At 46.7% G+C, this 24,553-nt stretch overlaps 1 protein-coding gene across 10 annotated transcripts in view; it reads left to right on the top strand.

Annotated features, from left to right (window-relative positions):
- Nucleotides 1-3,867: 3,867 nt before the first annotated feature.
- The window catches only part of DIP2A (disco interacting protein 2 homolog A), a 117,693-nt gene continuing 97,007 nt past the window's right edge, over nt 3,868-24,553 (top strand). For 2 of the 10 annotated variants that reach the window (XM_053902920.1, XM_053902916.1), the window contains exon 1: nt 3,871-4,218. In XM_053902920.1, coding sequence (XP_053758895.1) covers nt 4,128-4,218 — 91 coding nt within the window. In that variant the 5' untranslated portion in view covers nt 3,871-4,127. Of the gene's footprint in view, nt 4,219-16,286; nt 16,320-24,553 lie in introns of those variants that run through there. The other 8 variants (XM_019434648.2, XM_053902921.1, XM_053902918.1 and 5 more) reach the window with 8 other exon arrangements.

Raw genomic sequence — 24,553 nt, 5'->3', positions numbered from 1 at the left:
TCCATTTCATGATGGATTGTGCTGGGCCCAGCTGACTTTATGACCTGGTAAGTTTGATAGCACCCATGTCATAATGAGCAATTTGGGCTGCATGGTGATCTGGTGTCCCAAGGTCAGGTGTTACATCCCTATCAGAACACAGTAGCAAAACAAGGCATTTTTTCCCCCCAAAAGACATATACATTCTCTGCTCCAAGTGGTATGTCAGAACCTCAGGGTCCTGAATCGAGAATCTCCTACTGGGGCATGTTAGAAACTCCACATTGCATTGTTCCTTCACCGCCAATAATCACCAATACCACCTGCTAGAACATATGACTCAGGCAGCGTAGCTACTTGCATCACAGCCTTGACCTATTATGACCTCCGTTAATTACCTGCACCCCGTATGGGCCACTCTAACAGGAGGGCCATGATGAGGATCCAAGTTTCTAGATATCAAAGTTCTGGGCTTTTCTTAAAACTGACAGTTTTCCAAATCACCCAGTATTTGATCAGAGCTGTATTCCTATGGGTGGAGTATGCTGCTTCCAGACTGTGAAGAGGTCCGACAGTGTCTTGCTTTCCAATGGTTGAAGGTGCAAGATGCAATAATTGTCTTTTACTTTTACTTTTACTTTTACTTTTACTGACCACTGGATCCCTAAAAATAATATTGATGTAGCAGGTCCCTGAATCTTCATAGGGTTTATTATTTCCTCTCTGGAGTATCTGTATCTTACCAAGGTCTCCAGAATCTTCTCCACTCCTTGCTCATCTGGCCGATCAACATGATGTTATTGATGTAATGGGACAATGTAATCATCTCCAGGATGTCTAAGTGGTCCTGATCTCTGGACTATGACAGAAGGCATGAGTTAACATCGCAAACAGGCAAAACTGTATATTTGTTCCACAGGTTCCACACGTTCCACAGTCTGGGGGCCAACATCAGTTGTCAGACATTTGAGTAAATGAGTAATTGAGAGAGATGATTCTTGTTGTTCTAAGCCACTAAGTGTGTAGTAATTTGTCATGCAGCACTAGGTACACCATCATGCCAGCAGCCATCCCTTCAGCAAGTTTACAGCCGGTTGTCGTGCAGGTGCTAAATCCCCTATCTTAGAAGATTGCTGAAAAGTCGGTAAACTCTTCTACCCAGTTTTACGTTGCAGCTCCCTTTTGATTTCTGCAAGGGTCATGCTGAAGAATTCAACCGCTCATCAAGCACACATAATGTGGCCCCCAACAAATGTTCCCAGGCCCTGGCAGTTCACGTTGGCTTGGCTGGGTCTTACAGCTTGTTACGGGTTGAATTGTATCCCCACCTCCTCCCTGAAAACCGGTTGAAGTACTGACCCCCAGCACCTGTGAATGTGGCCTTATTTGGAAGTGGGGTCTCCGCAGATGATCAAGTTAAGATGAATTCATTCAGGGTGGGCTCTAATTCAGTTTGACTGGTGTCCTTATAGGCAAGGGGGAATTTGGACACATAAACAGACACACACGTAGGGGGAAAGCTATGAACGTGAAGGCGGAGATTGGCATGATGCACCTACAAGCCAAGGAACACCAAACATAGCCAGAAAGCCCTCAGAAGCTTGGAAGGAGGAATGACAGCTTCTCACAGCTCACAGCTCTCAGAAGGAACCAACCATGCTGTCATCTTTTTTTTTTTAAGTTTATTTTTTTTTAGTAATCTCTAACCCCAATGTGGGGCTTGAACTCATGACCCCCTAGGACAAGAGTCACATGCTTTTCTGCCTGAGCCAGCCAGGTGCCCCCCTGCTGTCATCTTGTTCTGACTTCTGGCCTCCAGAATTGTAAGACAGTCCATTCCTGGCAAGCCATCCTGTTTGTGTGTCTTTGTTACTGCAGCCCTAGCAAACTGCACCGTTCTTTTGAGGGGGAGGGAAATAGAATTCCATTTCCATCTCGTGTTTCCAGCTAATATGCCAAAAGATAACCATAATTATATGCCTAGTGTCCAGTAGGTGAGGGGAAGGAATGTTAGGTTAACAGGGAAAGGTAAGCCATGTGGGCAGGCTCCAAAGGTTCAAGGTAGTCTGGGGAGTGAAAACCTTTGAAGGTATCTACCCAGATATCAAATACCTCCAACCCCAGCTTTTCCCAACCAAGTTCCCAAATTCAGCATAACATAACTGCCTTGGCTGGGTGTTTACCATCTTTGAGGTATTAATTCCTTGTCCTGGTCTGTATCTTTTTTTTTTTTTTCAACGTTTGTTTATTTTTGAGAAAGAGCAAGTGGGGGAAGGGCAGAGAGACGGAGAGAATCCCAAGCAGGCTCTGCGTTGTCAGAGCAGAGCCCTACATGGGGCTCGGACTCATGAACCAAACCGTGAGATCATAACCTGAGCCAAAATCAAGAGTCGGACGCTTAACCAACTGAGCCCCCCAGGTGCCCCGGAACCCGGTCTCTATCATCTCAGTGTAGGAGATGGTTTCTTTATATGCGACCAAAGAGAGCTCCATGGCTTTCAGCGGTCTGTTGTTTTTCTTAAGAGCATCTATAAGGAGAGGCCGTCCGGTTCCATTGTCCTTCCTTATAGCGACTATAATGTGAAAGGCTTAATACGTCACCCACTTAGTGCTCCATTTTCACTGGTTCACACTCTCACTTCAAAGCTGGTGAAACATCAACGATCACCCCACAGGGGCTGTGAGTGCTCCACCCACCGCAAGGGGTGAGTGATGCCACCCATCTCCTCATGTGCTACTCCTCGTACCAACTGTTGCAGGACGGCTTCTCCACAAGCGGATGCTAGATGGAGTTTGGGTGCAAGATATTTATCTGGTCTCAACACCTGTGAGAGGAAGGGGAGGAAGTAGGGCTGGGCAGAGGAAGCAGAAGTGTCCGAAGGCCAGTCTGGTGTGTTCTGGAACTGAACTGGTACTGCTCACAGAGGTGTCCTGTGTTGGGCCCAGGTGGCCAGATCTTTATAGTCTTGCTTCACTCATTCAGTCCCCAGATGTGGACGGCTCCAGGAAGGATATGACCTTAGGCAAGGTGGAGCCCCATAGCCTGCATTCACATCCACTACAGTCCACCCTTGCGCAGTGCAGATTCACTTCCCTGTATGTATTGGGGGAACAGCTCCTTCAGGACTCCTGTGGGTCTCTCAGTTCAGCTCCAGCGAGCCCCCAGGTTCCTAATGTTTTGTTGTTCCCCTGTACCTGTCCTCCCACTTCCTACGGTCACTTCACGGTCTGAAATGGCTGCTGGAGCTCATTCCTGGTCAATAATATACCTTCTACAGCTGTTTTGAAAAGTAAATGAGTTAATACATACAAAGCCCTGGGGGAAATGTCTGGCTCACAAGGGGGCCCATGTAAATATCTGCTACTCTGAGAGCAGGAACGCAAAGCCAGGGCATTCAAAGTGTGCAGAGGCTGTCCCAGCAAGGCTACTGGGAATCGGTGAAAAGCTCCAACAGTGAAGCTGAAGGGACCGCTTACAGGGCCTGCAGGGTCACACAAACTGACTGGCTGCTCTCATCCCAGTGGGCAGTGCCTGGGCAGCCGCCTGGGCCCAGAACCCAAACTCGGAGGAGAGTCCCTGCCTGAGGTCTGAGACTCCAGCCCAGGAAGGAAGCCACCGCGGAATCCAGCAGGTGCTAGACGGACTCAGGCAGCGACCTGAGCCCAGGTGACAATCTTGTCTGCGACCTCTTCCAATGAGACCCCGCAGTGCCCTCGCTGCATCCTCGGGGCCAATGGGGGCGAGTCTTCGGTGTTGCTGGGCGGGCCGGGGACGCCAAACCGGCCCGCGACCTGCCGCGCAAGCGCACTCTCCCTCCCGCCCTTCTCGCCGCGCACGCGCACTCCATGTAGGGCTTGCCAGGCGGCCGGGAGCGCGCGGGGTGGCCGTGGATCCCGTGCTCGCGCCCGCGCCCGCGCCCGCGCCCGTGCTCGCGCCCGCGCCGGTGCGCAGCCGCTCGGGCCGCGCCCCTGCCCCGCCGCCTCAGCTCCCCGCCGGGCCGATGCGGGACGCGGGGCTGAGGGGAGCGAGGTAGGCTTCGCCTGAGCCGCCACCACCCGGCCCTGGCCCGGCCGGGAACGCGGCCCCAGCCCCCCCAACCCCGGGCGCGATCCGGCCTGGTCATCCGCGGGGCGCGGCCAAGCGGGCCATGGCTGACCGCGGGTGTGCGCTGGAGGCGGTGCCGCTGCCCGCCGAGGTGCGGGAGAGCCTGGCGGAGCTGGAGCTGGAGCTGTCGGAAGGTGAGCGGCCCTGCCCCCGGCCCTCACCCGGGACCCCCGACACTGGCCCGGATCCCTCCTTACCCTCACCCATGACCCCGGGACCTCTGCCCTGCCCTCACCTCGGACCCCGAGACCCCTAACCCCGGACCCTCCGCCCTTCCCTCACCTCGCACCCCGGGACCCCAGACTCCAGCCCGGATCCCGCCCGGCCCTCACTCCGGACCCCGAGACCCCCGCCCTGCCCTCACCTCAGACCCCGGGACCCCAGTCCCCAGCCCGGATCCCGTCCTGCCCTCACCCCGAGCCCTGAGACCCCTGCCCTTCCCTCACCTCGGACCCCGACACCCCCGCCCTGCCCTCACCTCGGACCCCGGGACCCCAGTCCCCAGCCCGGATCCCGTCCGGCCCTCACCTCGGACCCCGGGACCCTGGCCAGCATCCCGCCCTGCCCTCACGCCCTCACCCCCCCCCGCCCCGGGACCCCTTCCCAGCCCGGACTCCGGCACCCCCGCCCTGCCTTCACCCTGGGACCCCAGACCCCGGCCCGATTCCCTCCCGGCTCTCACCCGGGACCCCGAGACCCCCGCCCTGCCCTCACCTCGGATCCCGGGACCCCAGACTCCAGCCCGGATTCCGCGAGCCCTCACCACGGACCCCGGGAGCCCCTCCCTGCCCTCACCCCAGGACCCCAAGACCCCGACCTAGATCCTGCCTGGCCCTCATCTCGGATCCTGGGGTCCCCTCCCAGCCCTCATCCGGAGATCGGATCCCCCCTTCCTCTGCCCCCAGCCTTTGGGTTTCCGGCGGGTCGCTGTGCCCTGCTGTTTGCGTGGTTTGGCCTAAAGCACGTGAGTCTCGACGGGAATGACCGTTTTTTGTTTTTTGTTTTTTTTTGTCTGTCCAAGCAGTAGGCGGTGTGTGTCCGAGGTTTAGGCTGCAGGTCTGAGCTTCCTGAGGGTGGCTGTACCCGGGCAGCTGCTGCTGGCGTGGAGTGTGGACCCGTGAGCCCAACTCCAGCCTTGTGTGTCAGTTTCCTCCGCTGTAGAGCGGGCTTAGAACAGCGCCTGACTCTCCGGATTGTTCCGGCTAAAATAACATATGCCAAGTTGCCCCATTTTCGGAATTTTTAAAAATTAAAAAAAAAAAAAGTTCAATAAATGTTTGTTAAAAATAGACTGGAGTGATTCCCCCTCAGAGGTGGGTGGCTTTCCCCGTCTAGACGTTACCTCGTGCCCAAGACTTGTGTCCTGATGTTCTGTTTGGATTCATCGCGGGAAGAGCAAGTTTTTGCCCAGTATCAGGGCAGCCTTGCAGCCTTTGAAGAAAAGCATCTATATAACTGTTTTCAAAACTTAAATGCATTTTCGGTTTTTACAAGTCATTTTTTCCGTAGTCCAGTTATTCTTACTTTAAGTTTCAGGTTGATATGTTTGGCTCAGGTTGGGGTAGGGAAGTTTTGAAACAACCATCTAATAAATAAGTATGGACTTGCTTGGACTAACTCATTTAATCCCCACTGACCTCAGAGTGGTAGGTGGTTATCTTTCTTTTACAGATAATATGGCATCTACCTGCGACTGTTGTGAATTCGACGTTGAAATTTTTTAAGGCTCTATGATATGTGACACTTTTTTTTTTTTTTTTTTTTTTTTTTACTGGAAGTGCAGTAAGAAGTGGGTGGATTTGAGGGTGCTTTGTGATTAGATGCTCTTGAGAAGTCTGAAAAGCTTGAATCAGGAATGGTTCTGACAGGAAGTACTGTCCTGAATTTGTTACAGCTCTTCATCAGGGGAAAATCGTGTAGATGCAGTTTAGGCTTTACATATTTCAGATGTTTTTGCAGATCACTCCTAGTTTCTACTCCACTGGATTTGTCATTCCCTCAATTCTTGTTTTGTGGTTGTGTGTCTGAGTGCTTTCTAGGGAGTTGACAGACGAGATTGGATCCTCAAGAATTTGGTAATTTGTATGATAGTGCAAGTACTTCAATGAAAAAGTGCCTTTTGTCTGTTGAATGTGTTTCTGCTGTCGTCATTTCAGACCTGTGTGGATGACGGATAGATAAGTAAGGGTATAATATTATATGTAAGTGGAGAGGAACCTGCAAACATAGCTGAAGCTGAGGAAGGTGGGGAGCAGAGCGTTCAAAAGGAAGAATGGAGTGAAGCAGCAGCCGGGGAGGCGGGAGCCCTGGCTTGTGTCCCAGCTTCTAGACTGGCTTGACACCTTTCTTCTGGCCCAAATAGGTCAGTGATTATTCGGGCACAGTCATGCTTGGCCCTGCTCCCGGGGTGTTTCCATACCTTTGATGCTGGCTTTTTCAGTTTGTGTTGTGATTGTTGTTGACACAGGGCCTCCCTGTTGGACTTGGAGATGCTTTGCGATAGGGACTGCATCTTAGGCAGACTTTTGGCGTCTTCACACGGTGGCTGGCATCTGGTAAGTGTGCGTGAACCTCCATCGAATAATAACAGCCATGAACTTGGGTTTGGTCAGCTGTAGAAGGGGTGAACACCAGCCTTACTGACATCCTATAGTTCTTGTAAAGTTCCATACGGCATACACGAACATGCTTTGACACTGGGAAGGTGTTTTATTTATATAATTACAGGAAGGTAATATTAATGAAATACAGTCCTAAAGCAGCCCAAGTTAGTTTCATTGTTGTCACTGTTAACTTTTGATCAAGTAGAAGGAGGACGCGGACCTCTCTTTGTCCTGTACCTCCCTGCCCCCCATTGTGTGGGGGGATAAACTTCTCATTCACAAGAAAGTAATGTCAAAATAGGATGACTTCACAGTGCGCACATTTGTCTGAATGAGAACTTGCTTAAACCTAGACTTGACACCGTGCTAGGCAGGTCAGGGGACAGAGGAGCTTCACGGACAAAGGGCTGCCTCTGTGGAGACAGGTGGTGCTAGATACCTGGATAATCTGGAAAATCCTGCACAACTTCCCCTTGGCCTGTACACCCGTGACTGGTTGAAAGTATGCCCCTGCCTTTATTCATCTTCATTGGATTCTCGTCATTGGCCATTGTAGTTGGGATTGGCTGTTAGGGAAGGTTCTGGTCTTAGAACGCACTGATTTTTTTTCCCCATAGGGCAGATTTGTGACTTTCCGTTATGGATTCCCAAGAGGGAAATAAGGCACAACTGTGGTCTTGCTCCCTAACTTTCCTGGCTGTTGCACCCGTGTTATGCTTTCCTTAAAATTAAGATGTGGGTGAAAGGTGGAGCTCCACAGAACCCCACCCGCTCTTCTTAGACGCCCTACCCTGCCCCCACCCCTGCCACAAACACATAGAATTCACACTTGTGGCTCCTCAAAGCATATGAAAATGTCCATGGATGAAAATGAGGTTATTAAAAGTGTGACTTTAAAAGAGAGTTAATTCCCAAACACTTGTGCTTTACCTATTATAGTGTCAGATTGCCTCCTGTATACCTCCCAACTGATTTGGTACCACCTAGTGTCTTGGGGCTATTGCTGCCCAGCTGCTCTAAACACATGGATGGTGGTGTGAAGTTTGTGCTTTGTTTTAGTGGCCTGCGGTGGCTTAGAATGGAAGTTCCTACATAATAGACTACATTTGCTCCACTCCCGTTTCTTTATTCTGGTTAACGGGTCTATTTCAAAGCTTTAACTCTAGTCTGGTTCTTGTTTTATTGCATTCTGTCAATGCAGGGGCCGCAGCCTGGATGCAGGCAAGTGAAAAAGGGGGAAGCTCTGTGTGTGCAGAGGAAGGGACTTCTTCACAAAGCTGTTTTCCTCTTTAAATGTCTTTAATGTCTATAATTTGTGATATAATTCTTCATTTTCAAATGGTAGCCTGACCTTGCCTTTATGTCAGTAAACATGTGTTGTGCTTTGTAAATATTTTGTGGTGTATTAAAGTTCTCATGTCCAAATTCTTTTCACCCATCAAAGCCCAACCCAAATGCCTTCTTATTTGGAGCCTTTCTTGATCATCTCTCATGTGGCTACTTTCTTGCAACTCTCATCGCACTTGCTCCCACTTTTGGAATTCTTGCCACTTTTTGTTTTTTGTATTTGTTATTTGTACATTCAGTGATTGTTGAGTGCCCGCTGGACACTAGCTAATGTTTCAGCTGTCAGAGGTCAGGGTTAGCTCTGTTTCTTCATGGATCAGCTTTGCACACGGTTATATTAAAAAGTCGTGCAGATACAGGTGGCAGAGAAGTGAAGCGGTTCCAAGGAAATGTAGGATAGAGTGAGTGAATGAGTGTGTGTGTGTGTGTGTGTGTGTGTGCACGCGTGCACATGCGCATGCAACCCCCCCTCCACACCTCTCTAGCAGTGTTCTCTGCTATCCATTTCCTAGGTTTCCTTTCAGAAGTAATCTGCTGGTGCTTCCTAAACAGTGGTTCACTGACCTCTGGGGGTCTCTGAGGCCCTTTCTGGGGGCCTGTGAGGGAAGACTTTTCATAATAACTTGTCATAATAACACGAAGATGTCATGGCTGTTTTCTCTGTGTTTGTATTGATAGACAAGCGATGCTGGTACCTTAGCACCAATTGAGGCCAGGGCCCCCAATCATACTGACATCGTTGCTTTCTTCACCAACTCCCCAGTTTGACTTAAACATAGCCTTCCTTTTACTGATGAAGCAATAAAAATTAATTTTCTTAAATCTCAACCCTTGAATACTTGTCTTTTTAAGAGTCTGTGTAAGGAAATGAGAGGTGCCACACAGAGAGGTACAGGGCCTGTTTTGAGGAATAGCGGTTGTGTATTTTGAGTTACAAAATGAGCTAATGACTTGTCGCAGAATGCTATTTTTGCTTCAAAAAGTGGGTTGTAGATAAACTGTAGTTATTGAGACTTGGATAGTTGATGGACATTTTCTAGAACGTAAATGAAAGAGAACAGCTGTCAGAATTTGTGGTCAATGGTACTATTTGTGCTTTTGAACAAAAATTTAAATTTTATAAAACTTACCTGTACCATGAGCATGACAACTTCCTATTACATTAAATACTTTTTGATGAGATCAGTGGCAGTATTAGTGTATTTGATATTATAATGAAATGTGTCAACATTAGGAAGGTCTACATAATTCTGTGAACCAGTATTTTCTTTTTTCAATGTTTATTTATTTTTGAGAGAGCGCAAGCGGGGTAGGGGTAGAGAGAGGGGGATAAAGGATCCAAAGCAGGCTCTGTGCTGACAGGCTGATGGCAACAAGCCCGATGCGGGGCTTGGATTCATGAACCGTGAGATCATGACCTGCACCAAAGTCGCTCAACTGACTGAGCCACCCAGGAGCCCTGTGAACCAGTGTTTTCTAAATATCAAGGTATCATGTTACAAATTTGTGCATGGGTAAAAGATACAACCATTGGGTTGTAATGTAACAGTAGGAAAAGTTCTGAAAAGTTCATTGATACGGTTTTAGACTCAACATTGCAACTATTCAGTGGGAAGCTACCTACCACTTGCCTGGTTTTGGTGGTGTGGTATCATAGAAGAATGTCCACAATGATCTCAAAAGGCTACTGAAACACCTTTCCCTTTTCCAACATATATGTGTGTGTGAGGCGGGATCTGACTTCAAATGAAGCCACATGTTGCAATAAGATTGAATGTTGATTCTGATAAGAGAATCTATCCAACTGTTTTCTATAAAGCCAGGTACTAAAGGGGTTTGTAAAAGTAAAACAATACCTGTACTCACTGAATGTTTTTGGCTTTGGAAATCTACTACTTTTTATTAAAAATATGTTTATGTTAGGGGCGCCTGGGTGGCTCAGTCGGTTGGGTGTCCGACTTCGGCTCAGGTCACGATCTCGCACTCCGTGGGTTCGAGCCCCGCGTCGGGCTCTGTGCTGACAGCTCAGAGCCTGGAGCCTGTTTCAGATTCTGTGTCTCCCTCTCTCTCTGACCCTCCCCCGTTCATGCTTTGTCTCTCCCTGTCTCAAAAATAAATAAACGTTAAAAAAAAAAAATTAAAAAAAAATATGTTTATGTTAACATAGCTTATTATAAAAAATTTCAGTGAATTAAATATTTTAACATTTTTACCATTTTAATTTCTAATATGGTAAACGTTGATCAGTATAACACATACAAACAAAAACTCTCCGGAGTCCTCAGTAATTTTTAAGAGCGTGAAGGGGTCCTGAGCCTAAAACCTTTGAGCAGTGCCAGTCCGTGCAACTCTAACAGAGTTTTTAAGGAAATACTAGATGCCGTTATCTTTTTCTTTATACTTTTTGTAACATATTTTTTAGCTCTTTCCTGGTGTAAGAAGGACTTCTGGTTGTATATGTAAAGTCAGTCAGATCTTTCAATTCATAAAGCATGTTTGAAAATCTCTAAAAATAATACTTAAAAATTTTTTACTGTAAAAATGATAGCTTGTATGATTCAGGAATATTTCCTTTAGAATTTTTTTCTATTTGTAGTGAATCATTCTAGCACAGTTGTCTGTTTACAATTTTTTTTTCTTGGGGCGCCTGGGTGGCTCAGTCGGTTGGGTGTCCGACTTCGGCTCAGGTCATGGTCTTATTTATGGCTTGTGGGTTCGAGCCCCGTGTCAGGCTCTGTGCTGATAGCTTAGAGCCTGGAGCCTGCTTTGGATTGTGTGTCTCCCTCTCTCTCTGCCCCTTCCCTGCTTGCACTCTGTCCTTCTGTCTCTCTGTCTCTCTCAAAAATAAATAAACATTAAAAATATATATACATGTATAAATTTTCTTCTTAGAGAATTTTGATTTATAAATTTTTAAAAGAATATCAATACTATGATTTCAGTTTAAAAAAAATTTTTTTTTTTTTAACATTTATTCATCTTTGAGAGACAGAGTATGAGTGGGGGAGGGGCAGAGAGCGAGGGAGACGCAGAATCTGAAGCAGGCTCTAGGCTCTGAGCTGTCAGCACAGAGCCCGATGCGGGACTCGAATCACTGACTGTGAGATCATGACCTGAGGCCGAAGTTGGACGCTTAACCGACTGAGCCACCCAGGCGCCCCTGATTTCAGTTTTAATATTCTAAAACTTTGCACATTTCATTGCCAACTATTCTGTACTGTTGAATTCCTGCCTTTGTTTTAGGACTTAAATTTAAACTTCACTTTCTCTTTGAAGTTCTGCCTTCCTCTAAGAAACACCACCCACCCTTCTCCAGTTAGGTGCCTACTCTTCTGTGTCCCCGTAGCACTCATTGTGTCCCTGTCGTAGGATTTATCACACTGTTGTATTTGTTTGCTTGTTTTTCTTTGCTACGTCATAGGGAACACTTCAAGAGGAGGTTTTGGTCTGATCATCTTTATGTCCTCAGTACCTAGCATATTTTAGGCGTTTTAACGAATGATTATTTAATTAATAAAAGGGCAAAAACTACACATGGTATTTTTTTTCAGTTTTATTTAATTTTTTATTCTAATTTTTTATTTTAAGTAGGCTCCATACCCAATGTAGAGCTAGAACTCAAGACCCTGAGATCAAGAGTTGCATGCTCCACTGATGAAGCCAATCAGGCACCCCATTTTCAGTTTTGTTTTGTTTCACAGTTTTTTTTTTTTTTTTTTTTTTTTGGAGAGAGGGCACACACGTGTCAGTGGGGGAGGCGCAGAGGGAGAGAGAGAGAGAGAGAGAGAGAGAGAGAGAGAGAGAATCTTAAGCAGGCTCCACACCCAGCATGGAGCCCAATGGGGCCTCAGTTTTATGGCTGTGAGGTCATGACCTGAACCAAAACCAAGAGTCAGATGCTCAACTGACTGTGCCACCCAGGCACCATCCTATTTTTTATTTTATTTTATTTTATTTTATTTTATTTTATTTTATTTTATTTTATTTTATTTTAATGTTTATTTTTAAGAGAGAGAGAGACAGCGTGAGATGGGGAGGGACCGAGAGAGAGGGAGACACAGAATCTGAAGCAGGCTCTAGGCTGTGAGCTGTCAGCACAGAGCCTGATGCGGGGCTCGAGCTCAGGGACCTCGAGATCATGACCTGAGCTGAGGTTGATGCTTAACTAACTGAGCCACCCAGTCACCCCCTCCTATTTTCAATTTGAAATCAAGAATCATCTGTGGTTGACTGAATACTTAGCTTTTTGTCAATAGTTTTTCAAATTCAGTGAAGCCATCCATCAGCAGGACAGACCTGTGCCTCAGGGAGCCATCGAACCAGAATTTGGTCTTTGTTGCCTAAACTACCAGGAAGAAACTACCAGTGGAGTCCCTGCTGATGTGAGGCTCAAGTCTCCAGTGTGATCTAGTAGGTTGTTCTGAGCCCCACAGTGGCTGTATCCACCTATGGCCTCACCTCTGGGTTGTGGGTCCACACCAGCTTCACGCTGAGCCCCACTTCCCTTGCGGGAATACAAAAGCAGACCCCTTCCTGGAAGCCTGAGGCTTCTGCTGGGGACTTTGGCTCCAGGATTCCACACTGGCCTGAAACTTGCTTAGAGCTGTGTGGAGTCTAAGACTTTTTCCACCCACTCTGCCTTCCTTTCTTCCTTCCTTCACCCACTCTGCCACCCCCCCTCTGCAAGGGATCACCTGCGTCTTGTCAGACAACTTTCTGGCCTCCTCGGGCTCCCTCCTTCACCTGCACTTCCCACGTAAATCGCTTGCATGTCTCTTGCATGTCTATCCTGTCTTAGCATCTGCTTCTCAGAGGCCCTAAACTGCCATCGGGGCTCTCTGGTCTAGACCCAGGTTGAAAGGCTGATTTATCATCTGCTGGTGTTGGTTTGCGTGTCTATCTCCCTTATCAATGGTCTGCACTCCGAGACTGTACCTGTCACATAGTTGTTGGTCAGTGTGTATTGAATTGGATTGTTCACTCTTCTCAGGACCCTCTTGCCTGTGGCTGATTCTGGTTTAGTGGTCCTTCACGATACTTCATGAGAGCTGGGGCCGAACCTGCCTTGCTGTCCTCTGTGTCCCTGGCACCAGAGCCGCTGCCATGTCATCCATGTCCACTGACCTACATAAATCCAGGCTCTGCTGTAAAGAAAGCCAACGACTGGGACTTGGGGATGTGGTTTTAGACCAGTGGTCAGAAAACACCTCTGGGCAGGTGCCTCCACGTGACTGGGGAGGGAGCATCCCAACCAGTTGGGCGATGAGAAGGTGGGCGGCTTGAAGGAGATAGGCCTGAAAGGCCGCCTGAGCCTAGGCCCCCTGAGCCTAGGCCGAGCCTGGGGATCTACTGGTTTCTACTTTAAGTGTGATGAGTGGCCCCTGGAGCTTCTGCTGCTTTGACGGTTTATGTCCTTGAAGACTCCCCAGCTGTGGTGTCAGGAATGGACCGCAGGGAGGCAAGAGTGAGCTGGGTTCAGGTCACTTAGGAGGCAGGCGCTGCTGCGTGAGAAATGGCAGCCGTCGTGGGGCGAGAAGCCACTGGGCCCGAAGGAGAAATGGAAGGAATTGGCTGACAGGCGCCGGTGGGGAAGGCGGCAAGGAGTCAAGACGTGAGTACTGGGCTTCGGTTTGAGGTGCTGCCCGCACTCACGGTGGCGAGATGGGGAAGAGAGAGAAGGGTGACTGGATTTGAGGGAAAACGCACTTGTTCATTGATTCAAGGAAGAACTGGTCAGAATGCGCTCACCATGACAGCAGTGACGCCAGCTGGTTGCCTTGTTTCGCTGTTTCAAGATGACTTTGAGGAATGCATTCACTACTGCGGACAGGACACGTTCATTAAATGCTTCATTCATGTGACAGGTACTGAGAGGACCACAAATTTGGTATGCTGATGCTAGAGCCCCTTCCCTGTTAGTTCTATGGGGGTTTGTGCCTGACCTATCCCTGACTACTAATTAAGAGCTGGTTCTATTGAAGATTGACCAGTGGTGCCGAAAACCCACCTCCCTCGCGTGACTCTAGCATTGGAGCACTTACTGTAAGGAGGTTCTTCCAGAGAATGTTGTCCCAAGTGTCTGCCCCGCTCAGTCGTCACAAGGACCTTGAAGAGAATGGCATTGCCATCCTGCTCAGTGCTGGCTGGGTCTGGAGTGGGACCCTTTCTTGGGTCCTTTCTTGGGACCCGGCTGCCTGTGCCTTTCTCACACGAGGTACTTGTTGGCAGCCTCGAGGACAGCCTTCTTGGGGAGGGCCACCTGGCCTTGCTCCCCAGGGCAGGCCTTCTGCTGAGGTATGGGGCATGTGGGGTCTGGGTCGTGCTCTGTGAGGAGCTGCTATTGGTCATTTAGCTCCTTCTCTCTTTAGACCTTTAGTCTCACAAAGTGGGGTAAATATGCCTCCAGGACTTAGAAGTTTGAAAAGAGACTGGAGTGGGGGCCCTGGTCTGTGCGAATGAAGAGTCTCTGCCTGGTGAAATGTCCCCATGGAAATATGAGCCTTGGGGAGCAGTGTCACACCATGCCTCATAGTTGGCACCCACATTTCATGTGGTGTGTCCCCAGTGAATGTTAGCCAGCATGTTGCTGCCGTGCCCATCTCATCATCAGGGTCTAGGTTGAGCGGTCCATTGTTTTAGTTAAAAAGTAAGAAAACGGTTGTAATTTTTGAAAATACATTTTTATTTCATCTTTTAATGTGTTGTTTTGCCTGATGTGATATGCAACATTTATTTAAAATAAAAACAGGGACGCCTGGGTGGCTTAGTCGGTTGAGCATCCAACTTCGGCTCAGGTCATGAGCTCACGGTGCATGGATTTGCACCCTGCGTTGGGCTCTGTGCTGACGGCTCAGAGTCTGGAGCCTGCTTCAGATTCTGTGTCTCCTTCTCTCTCTGCCCCTCCCCCACTTGCACTCTGTCTCTTTCTGTCTCTCAAAAATGAATGTTAAAAAAATAATAATAAAGTAAGAACGAATTCATACCAAGTATTTGGTTACTGTACCATGACCTACCTGGAGAAAGGGTAGGAACAAAGTAAGATTAAGTTACTTTATTCTGCTCTGCTAGTAAATCTTTTTTTTTTCAGTTTATTTATTATGAGAGAGGGAGGGAGAGAGGGTGCACATGTGAGTGGGGAAGGGGCAGAGAGAAAGAGAAAGAGAGAGAGAGAGAGAGAGCGCGCGCAGGAGCAGGGGAGGGGCAGAGAGAGGAGAGGGAGAATCCCAAGCAGGCTCCACACTGTCAGCTGAAAGCCTAATGTGGGGCTCAGTCTCACAAACCATGAGATCGTGACCTAAACCTAGATCAAGAGTTGGGCGCTCAATCGACCGAGCCACCCTGGCATCCCTGCTAGTAAACCCTTTAAAAGTAATTCTCACCGGGACGCCTGGCCGGTTCAGTTAGTCGAGCATGCTACTCTTAATCTTAATGAGTTTGAGCCCCATGTTGGGTGTACAGATTACTAAAAAAAAAAAAATAATAGGGGCATCTGAGTGACTCACTTAGTTGAGCTTTAGACTCTTAATTTTGGCTCAGGTCACGATCCTAGGGTCTTAGTATCAAGCCCCGCATTGGGCTCTGTCTGAGCATAGGGCCTGCTGGGGATTCTTTCTCTCACTGCCCCTCTCCCCTGCTCACACTCTCTCTCTCTTTCTCAGGTAATAATAATAATAATAATAATAATAATAATAATAATAAAAACTAATTCTTGCTATAGCATTTTGTTTGCAATGAAGTTGCTTCTGAGTAAGAATAACATAATCTTTGTGGGTCAGTCTTTGTAGAAAAGATTATGTAACATTTCTGATATTGCCCTTGTATATTAAAAAGACTAGGAAATTATATGCTACACAGCAAAGAAAAACCTGTGTAATCAGTAAAAGACACAACACCTAAAAATAGTTGCCTCTGTCATTTATTGATAATCATTTTGAGTGATGTACCCAAATTCCCTCTTCCTTTTTCACACAGGAGATGAATGGCTTCTGTTTTTAAGACTTCCTGGATTTTTGAGGCAGTACCTCAGATAATCACGGGGGGACAATAATCACGTAGGGGTTTCCTTTCAGACTTTGGCTTTGTGTTATTCAGCTTTAAGGAAAGAATAGAATCCTGTTCCTTCAGTTTATACTGACTGTGACTTGAGATTACCATTTTGGAAATAGCGGAGAAAGATCTTTTATTTCTTTTCAGATTTCTGAACTTTTTCTCCAGGATCTATGATAAAAGACCTTTAAATTGAGTATCTGAAATGTGAAAGGACACACTCATGTTTGTTGAAGCAGGTAAGTAACTCCAAAAAGCCTATCGTGGAAAGTTCCTATGTAACTCCTGGGCTTTGTTTCTTCCTTTGGTTATCTCTGAGGATGGAGGCTAAGGATTAGCCCTTTTCAGGGAACACGAAAATTAGGATATTTTAGAGATAAAGGTTTTAGAAATGAGATTTTCTAGCCTTATTAGTAAGTAATCTTGGTTTTATGGGCTGAATTGTGTCTGCCCAAATTCCTTTGTTGAAGCCCAACACCCCCTCGTGACAGTATCTGGAGACAGGGTCTCTAAGGAGGTGATTAAGGTTAAATGAGGTCATAGGGTGGGCCTGGTCCAGCAGGACTGGGGTCCTACTAGAGGAGGGGATACCAGGAGCACTTGCACACAGAGAAAAAGCCACATGAGGACAGGTGAGAAGGTGGCTGTCTGCAAGCTATGGAGACAGGCCTCAGGAAGAACCAAACCTGCTGGTTCCCTGAGCTCAGACTTCTAGCCTTAAGAGCGATGCTAAAATAACTTCTTGTTGATTAAGCCACCTGGCTGTGCTGTTTCGTTCTGGCCACCAAGCTGACTCTGTGTGTCATCGTGTCATTCAACAGTATTCAACAGACTGAGTGCCAAGATGCTCATGACCTAGTGAGGGTGGAAAGACACATAAACAGTGGCAGTATTGTAAAATGGGTATGGGACTCATTTGGGGGTAGCTGTCCATACTGGGCGACGCTGGGATCATGACCTGAGCCGAAGCCAACAGTTGGATGCTCAACCTACTGAGCCACCCAGGTGCCCCTGCAGTTTTTTATTTTGAAAGCATGTGTGCAGAGGGTGTAGTAGGAGGACAGGGAAGAACATGCTAGACAAAGGAAGATGAGCCAAAGCTGAGGTGGGCTGGAGTATTTCCAGACTATGCTCCCCAGGCAGATGGGTAGAGAGAGCAGGTTGGGAAAGGCAGGGGTTTGGCTTATAGGAGGATTTATGCATCCTGGTAAGGAACCTGGACTGGGCCCTCTGGAGTCTTGACCAGTGGTGAAAGAAACTCAAATGCTTCCTGCAGCCGGGTGGGTGTTGTGGATGTGTGAGGTGAGTAGGACTGAGACAGGTACCTGTCAGCTCTAGAATTTTCTGTGGTGTTGGAAAGGTTTAGTGCTGCAGCCACTGTAGCCATTACCACTGTGGTAGCCACTAGTCATACGTGGCTATTAAACACTTGAAAAGTGGCTAGTGGGACTGGGAAACTGAAAAGTCAATTTAATATACTTTTAATTCATTAAAACTTAAATTAAAATTTTTTTTAATGTTTATTTATTTTTGAGAGAGAGAGAGAGAGAGAGAGCACAAATGGGGGAAGGGCCGAGAGAGAGGGAGACATAGAATCCAGAGCAGACTCCAGGCTCTGAGCTGTCAGCACAGAGCCCGATGTGGGGCTCAAACCCCCAGACCTTGTGATTATTGGCTCAGATCATGATGTCAAGGTCTGTGGGTTTGAGCCCCGCACCGGGCTGTCTGCTGTCAGCATACAGCCTGCTTTGGATCCTCTGTCTCCCTAGCTCTTGTCCCCTCCCCACCCTCGTGTGCACTCTCTCTCCCTCAAAGAAAAGTTTTAAACTTAAATTTTTAAAATACTCCCATAAAATTAGGAAGACAATAAAGATCTAGTTATCTAACATCTATTAATATTACAATTGGTAAGGAGGAGACAAAACTATTTGTAAACTGTAAGTTTACTTACACAAAACAGTCCCAGAGAATTGGTGAAGCGTCAGAATTAACAAGGCTGCCAAAGTGCTGGGTGCAGTTCCACCCCAGGGAATCAGTAACGTGTTTTCACACCACAAGTAACTGGTTTGAAGGAATCAGCTGAAAAAAACCCACCCTTTCACAATAGCCACAAAATAATCTGGTGCCCAGGAATGTCCAACAAGAGATGTGTCAGCTGTCATTTGGAAATTCACAGCATATTACTGAGGACCTTTAGCAGACCAGAAGTAGGAGAGTGGAAAGTATCATACCGTGTTTTGGGGTAGGGAAGGACCCTCAGTAGTGTAGGTATGCCTATCGCCCCTGAATTTGTCTATATATTGTCTGACCCTAGAGTTTATAAAAGAGTAAACTTCCCAGAAGAGTTGAGGCATTTTTCAAGTGGGAAGAAAAGAGCAAAGGTCAGGCTCATTCCCTACGAGAAAACCAAGAGTAATTTTAAAACTGTGACAATAGAGGCTCCTGGGTGGCTCAGTCGGTTGAGCAGTTGAATGACCAACTGTAGATTTCAGCTCACATCATGATCTCATGGCCCGTGAGTTCAAGCTTGGGATTCTCTCTCTCCTTCTCTCTCTGTTCCTCTCCTGTTCTCTCTCTCTCTCAATAAATTAAACAAACAAACAAACAAACAAACAAACAAACTAAACTTAAACACTGTGGCAATGAATAAATAAACATGGAGTATTGAGTTATGTGGGGATAGACAAACCGACCGCTGGGATAGATTAGAATCCTCGGGTACAGAGAAGTACTATCTGAACGTGGTGGCAGCGCACTTCAGTGTGGACAGAGGTTTTAGTAAGTAGCGCTGCAACAGCAGCAGCTTTCACAGCCCCAGTGCCTGCTGGCTGCTGTATCTGACAGCACGGCAAAGCGTATGCTCTGCGAAGACATTCTGTTAAAGAGAAGTAAACAGCTTTCTACCCCTGTACTTGACCATGGGGAGAAAATGGGAAATATTGAAATATGATACATGTGTGCTTTCAGGAACCCGTGAAATCTTAAAATCAGATGGCCAATTTTTCGTTTTTATAAAAGGGCTAAGGGGATGGCTATTCTTAAGTGCTTTATTTTAAGTGGGTCTTCCTTAACAAATGATAGAGTCGGTAGTTCTTTTTTTTTTTTTTTTTTTTTTTTTTTGGTAAGGCATTAAGCAGCAATTGGAATATTCCTGTGTGACCTTTCTCCGTCTCTGTCTTTCTGTCTCTCCTCCTTTTCTCACTTGGTGATTGAGAATGTTTTCTGGCAGCATGGAGAGAGTGGGTTGGTGGAGCACAAAATTGGGAGCAGAACACTTAAAGAGCACGTTGTAGTGATCTGGGGCAAGAGATGATGGGCTGTGGAATGGAGACGATGGTCTGAAGTAGAATCCACAGGTTTCGGTGTAAAGAAGTGGACGTCAGAGGGGAGTCTAGGGAGACTCCTGAGTTTCCCAAATGGGTGACTGAGAAATGATGGAACCGTTCACAAAGAACAGAACTCGGAGAGAACATGTCCATTTCATACCTGTGGAGTGTGGGGTGACCAGGGGGCATTTGGATGTGCGGGACTGGTACTTTCTAGAAAGGCTTGTCCAAAAGTAGAAATTTGGAAGTCAGTGGCAGTAAATCATGATTGAAGTGAATACGATGACCCCGTAGGGAGAACTGAGTCATGCAGAGAGGCCCTAGGACAAAACCCTGGGGAACCCAAACCCGTAAAGGAAAGGCAGAGACAGGAGGCCACAGGGGAGACTGAAGAAGGTGCCACAGCAGGAGCAGGAGGGACGAGAGTATGGGCAGAGGCAGGAGAGGGTTTCCACATGGGAAGCATTTGTGGGAATGGAGTTGTGCCGGGTTGATGCTCGTGAACATGATGAGGTAATGATAACTCTCCTCTCCCAAATCTCATTGAAATGGCAGAGATTTTAAAAACTAAAAAGAAGTGGACAGCAGTCTAGATTCTGGAAAGTCAGAAAGGTAGATCAGAACGGCGAGCACCATCTAGGTAGGGAAGATAGGAATGAGGCAGAGTAGTAACAGATGGACAGTGTGTCCTTTGAACTGAGCCGGGGAGGGACAGTCATGGGAGATGGTGGTATAGAGAGGATGGTGTAGAGAGTTTTCAGGAGTGTTCCCGAATCTGCCATCCCCTTAGGAGGGCGGCCGGCTATATGGGGGTAGAGGGGGTGCGCCTGGAAGGCAGGCACCACCCCCCACCCCAAACCCAGCCTCGGCCAGAGCAGACTCTCCACTTAGACTCCTCGGGAGAGCTCACCTGAGGAGAAGGCGTGCAGCTGAAAAGTTAGGAAATGCCGGAGTGGACGATGTGTAACTTCCCCTTCCAGCTGCAGGAGCAGCATTCCAAGTTCTGATCGTGAGTGTCCAACAAGTATCGCATCATAGTGTGACTTTATCTCACCTAGTGATGTTTAAAAGCATTCTTGCATTAAATGTCTGCTATGTTTATTTTTTTATTTTTAATTTTTTTAAAACAGCAGTCCGAGCAAATCTTTTATTATGTCATTAAAAAAAAATTTTTTTTTAACGTTTATTCATTTTTGAGAGACAGAGACAGAGCATGAGCAGGGAAGGGGCAGAGAGAGGAAGACAGAGAATCCAAAGCAGGCTCCAGGCTCTGAGCTGTCAGCACAGAGCCCGACGTGGGGCTCGAACTCACCAACCGCAAGATCATGACCTGAGCTGAAGTCAGATGCTCAACCGACTGAGCCACCCAGGCACCCCTATTATGTCATTTTTTTAAAAAGTAATTTCTACACTCAATGTGGGGCTTGAACTCACAACTCTGAGGTCAAGAGTCAGGTGTTACACCGGGCAAGCTGGGTGAGCCAGCCTTGCTGTTTTTAAAAGGTTTATTATCTATTTACACATTTATGTAATACAGACTTGTTAGGCAAGAGCCATATTTTTATGGAAGAATCTTATCCTTCTCTGTGATGTTGCTGTCTGTTTACTTGATTGTCTTAGATGCATGTTCAGCTAAATGAGATTATTTATTTATTTATTAAAAAATTTTTTTTAATGTTTATTTTTGAGAGAGAGACAGAGAGAGACAGAGACAGAGAGAGAAGAGAGAGAGGCAGGGGGGGCAGAGAGAGAGGGAGATACAGAATCTAAAGCAGGCTCCAGGCTCTGAGCTGTCAGCACAAGAGCCTGATACGGGGCTCAAACTCAAGGTGAGACCATGACCTGGGCCCAAGTTGGACATTTAACCGACTGAGCCACCCAGGCACCCGTAAATGAGATAAGCTATTGAGGACTGGAGAGAGTATATGGCACACACTTTCATGGAGCGACGACTCTGACCTTGGGGAAGAGCAACGTGGCCAGCTGCAAAATCCAGTCTGAAGGTCTTTTAAGAGTCAGAGACTGTTGAGTGTGGATGACCACTTCTTGTTTAATTTTCTTTCTAATTTTGAATATTTCAAACATACAGAAAAGTTGACAGAATCGTGATATGCACACCCATGTACCTGCTGCTTGATTTTTCAAAAAATGAAGATTTTTGTCATATTAGCTTCAGATTTTTTACAAAGAGCCATTAAGAGGGTGTGGAAACCACACTCATGCTGATTCTATTCCCCTTCTGCTAGCTTCTCTCCTGCACTTGGTGTTTTATTTTACCGCATTTCCATATATCCTTGAGCAATCTATGGTGCTGTTTTGCATGTTTTAAATGATCTATATGAGTCCTTCTGAAACTTGCTTTTAATCTCAACACTATGTTTTTAGAATTATGGCAATGATTATGTTAATACAGGTAACTGACTCATTCTAACTAACTGCTTTCTGGCGTTGTTTTTGTTTTATATGATTATACCATGGTATATCAATTTTTTCCCTGAGTATATATTTTTTAAATTAGTAAACCATTTTTAGAGCAGTTCACAGCGAAACTGAGTGGCAAGTGCAGAGTACCCATACGCTGCTTGTCCTCCACACCGTGCACAGCCTCCCCCATTATGACCACCCCACAGAGTGTACAATTGTTCTGTCATTGAATGTACACCGACACGTCACCACCCAGGCTCCCTGAGTTTCCTCCTGGTGTTGTAGACCCTGTAGGTTGTGACCTATGTTTAGTGACATATATCCACCACTTATCATGCAGTCCTGAGTGTATTTTTTGAAAGAAATGGAGGATGAACTGTCTGCACATTGGCACTGGCATTGCCCCATAGTCCACGTGGAGAAGGGTCCCCGGGGGAGGCCTCAAGGCCTCGGTCTAGGAGCTCAGATGCAAGCCAGCATGGGGGAGAGCTCAGGAAAAGAGGGCAATGGAGAGTGCCTTCAGACCTGGCCAGGCCCGAAGGGTGGCGGTTGGCAGACAGTATAGGAGTCGAAGTGGACTCAGTATTGGAGTAAGTGGATCCAGGGTGGATCAAGGCAGGCTTGCTCTGCACCTGACCATCAGCCTGTTCTGGCCACAGCTTCTGCCTTATTCTGTGGGTCGATGTGCTCCTGCTAGACCACAGTCGTACAGTTTATCCGTGTGGCCACTTTGTTAGGGTAAATCTGGCATTGTTGACCTGGAGATGTTTGCTCTTCCCAGAGTGACTCAAGGAGTACATGTGTTCCTCTTCCAAAGGGCATAGCAGTTTTAAAGATTCGTGTATATTTTTTATTCGTCACACATTGTAATGCATTTGTTGGTGGTACCCCCCCCCCATCATGTCCTAATAGTTGGAACCTGTGAACATTACTATATTTGGAAAGAGAGTCTTTGCAGATATGACTAACTTGATCTTGAGATGAGTTACCTGGATTTTTTTGGATGGAATTGACATACCATCAAAAGTGTCTTTAAAAAAATTTTTTTTTATGTTTTTATTTTTGAGACAGAGAGAGAGAGAGACAGTGAGAGTGGGGGAGGGGCAGAGAGAGACGGGAGACAGAATCCGAAGCAGGCTCCAGGCTCTGAGCTGTCAGCGCAGAGCCCGACGTGGGGCTCAAACTCACAAACCGCAAGATCATGACCTGGGCCGAAGTCAGATGCTCAACTGACTGAGCCACCCAGGCGCCCCTCAAAAGTGTCTTTAGAAGAGAGAGGCAGAGGGGGATTGGATGCACACAGAGGAGGAGAGGCGGATGGGCTTCAAGGCAGAGATTGGAGTGATGTGGCCCCAACTCAAAGCATGCTGGCGTTCAAGCTGGAAGAGTCTTAAGCTGGGAGACTTCTCTCCCAGAATCTTAAGAGGTAGTGCGGCTCTTTTGTCACCTTCATTTGGGCTCAGTGAAACTGATTTTGGACTTCTGACCTCCATAACTGTGAGTGAATGAATTTTTCTTATTTTAAGCCACCATCGAGTTTGTGGTAATTTGTTATAGCGGCTTCAGTAATGAATCCACTCACCTCAAAGTCTGCAATATACTTAGGGGAGAGAATATTTTCTTTTACTATTTGTTCCTTATTACCTCTTTGTGAATTGTATTGCAGGACATTTTTGTTTTTTCCTTTATGGTTAGTAATCTTTGTGTCATATTTAAGAGTTCTTTCCCTACCTCATGGTCATGAAGATATTTTTTTATATTAAGAGCTTTATTGATCTTTCACATTTAGGTGCATAACCTACCTGGAGTTGAGTTTTGTGAGAAAAGAGTCATTTCATTTGTTTCGTGTGGATATTCAGTTGACCCAGCACATTTATGGAAAAGGCCATCTTTTCCCCACTGCTTTCCACTGATTGCTGCTCCGTTGCTCTCCTTGTTCATTTTAGCCTTCCTGCCTCTGTACTGTAGCGTAACGGTGAGGCTCCGTGTCTGGGAAAGTCTGACCCTTTTAGTTTTCAAGTTCGATTTGCTGATCGGCCCTTTGCATTTTCCATGTACGTTTTAGCATCAGCCTGTCTATTTCTATATACACACACACACACACACACACACACACACACACACACACACCCTGCAAGAGTTTTAATTATAATTACTCAGACTCTAAGGATCTATTTGGACAGAAATGACATCTTTACAGTATTGAGTACTCAGATTCACAGATGTGCTATGTCCCTTCATTTCTTTAGGTCTTTTAAACTTTACCTCAACTAAAACAGTGCTTTTAGTTTCTGTTTAGTAGTCTTATGTATCTTTTGTGAAATTTATTCCTGGATTTGGGATACAGTATTTTTCAGGCATAGAATTAACTTAAAAAAATTTTTTTTAAATGTTTATTTATTTTTGAGAGAGAGAGAGAAACAGAGTGAGCGGGGAAAGGGCAGAGAGAGAGGGAGACACAGAATCGGAAGCAGGCTCCAGGCTCTGAGCTGTCAGCACAGAGCCCAACGCGGGGCTCGAACTCACAAGCCGTGAGATCATGACCTGAGCCAAAGTCGGATGCTTAACCAACTAAGCCACCCAGGCGCACCGCCCCCCCACCTTTTTTTTTTTTTTTTTAAACACAATCTTGCTTTTTAATTCCTTGAACATGTTGATTATGGTTGTTTTAAAACTCCATTATGTGGCTTTCTTATCTGTATCTTCCTATTATCTATTGGTTT

The sequence above is a fragment of the Panthera pardus genome, unplaced genomic scaffold (assembly GCF_024362965.1).
Source record: "Panthera pardus isolate Hobbes unplaced genomic scaffold, ASM2436296v1 HiC_scaffold_16, whole genome shotgun sequence".
Lineage (NCBI taxonomy): Eukaryota > Metazoa > Chordata > Mammalia > Carnivora > Felidae > Panthera > Panthera pardus.
This window is presented reverse-complemented; position numbering and strand designations above follow the sequence as displayed.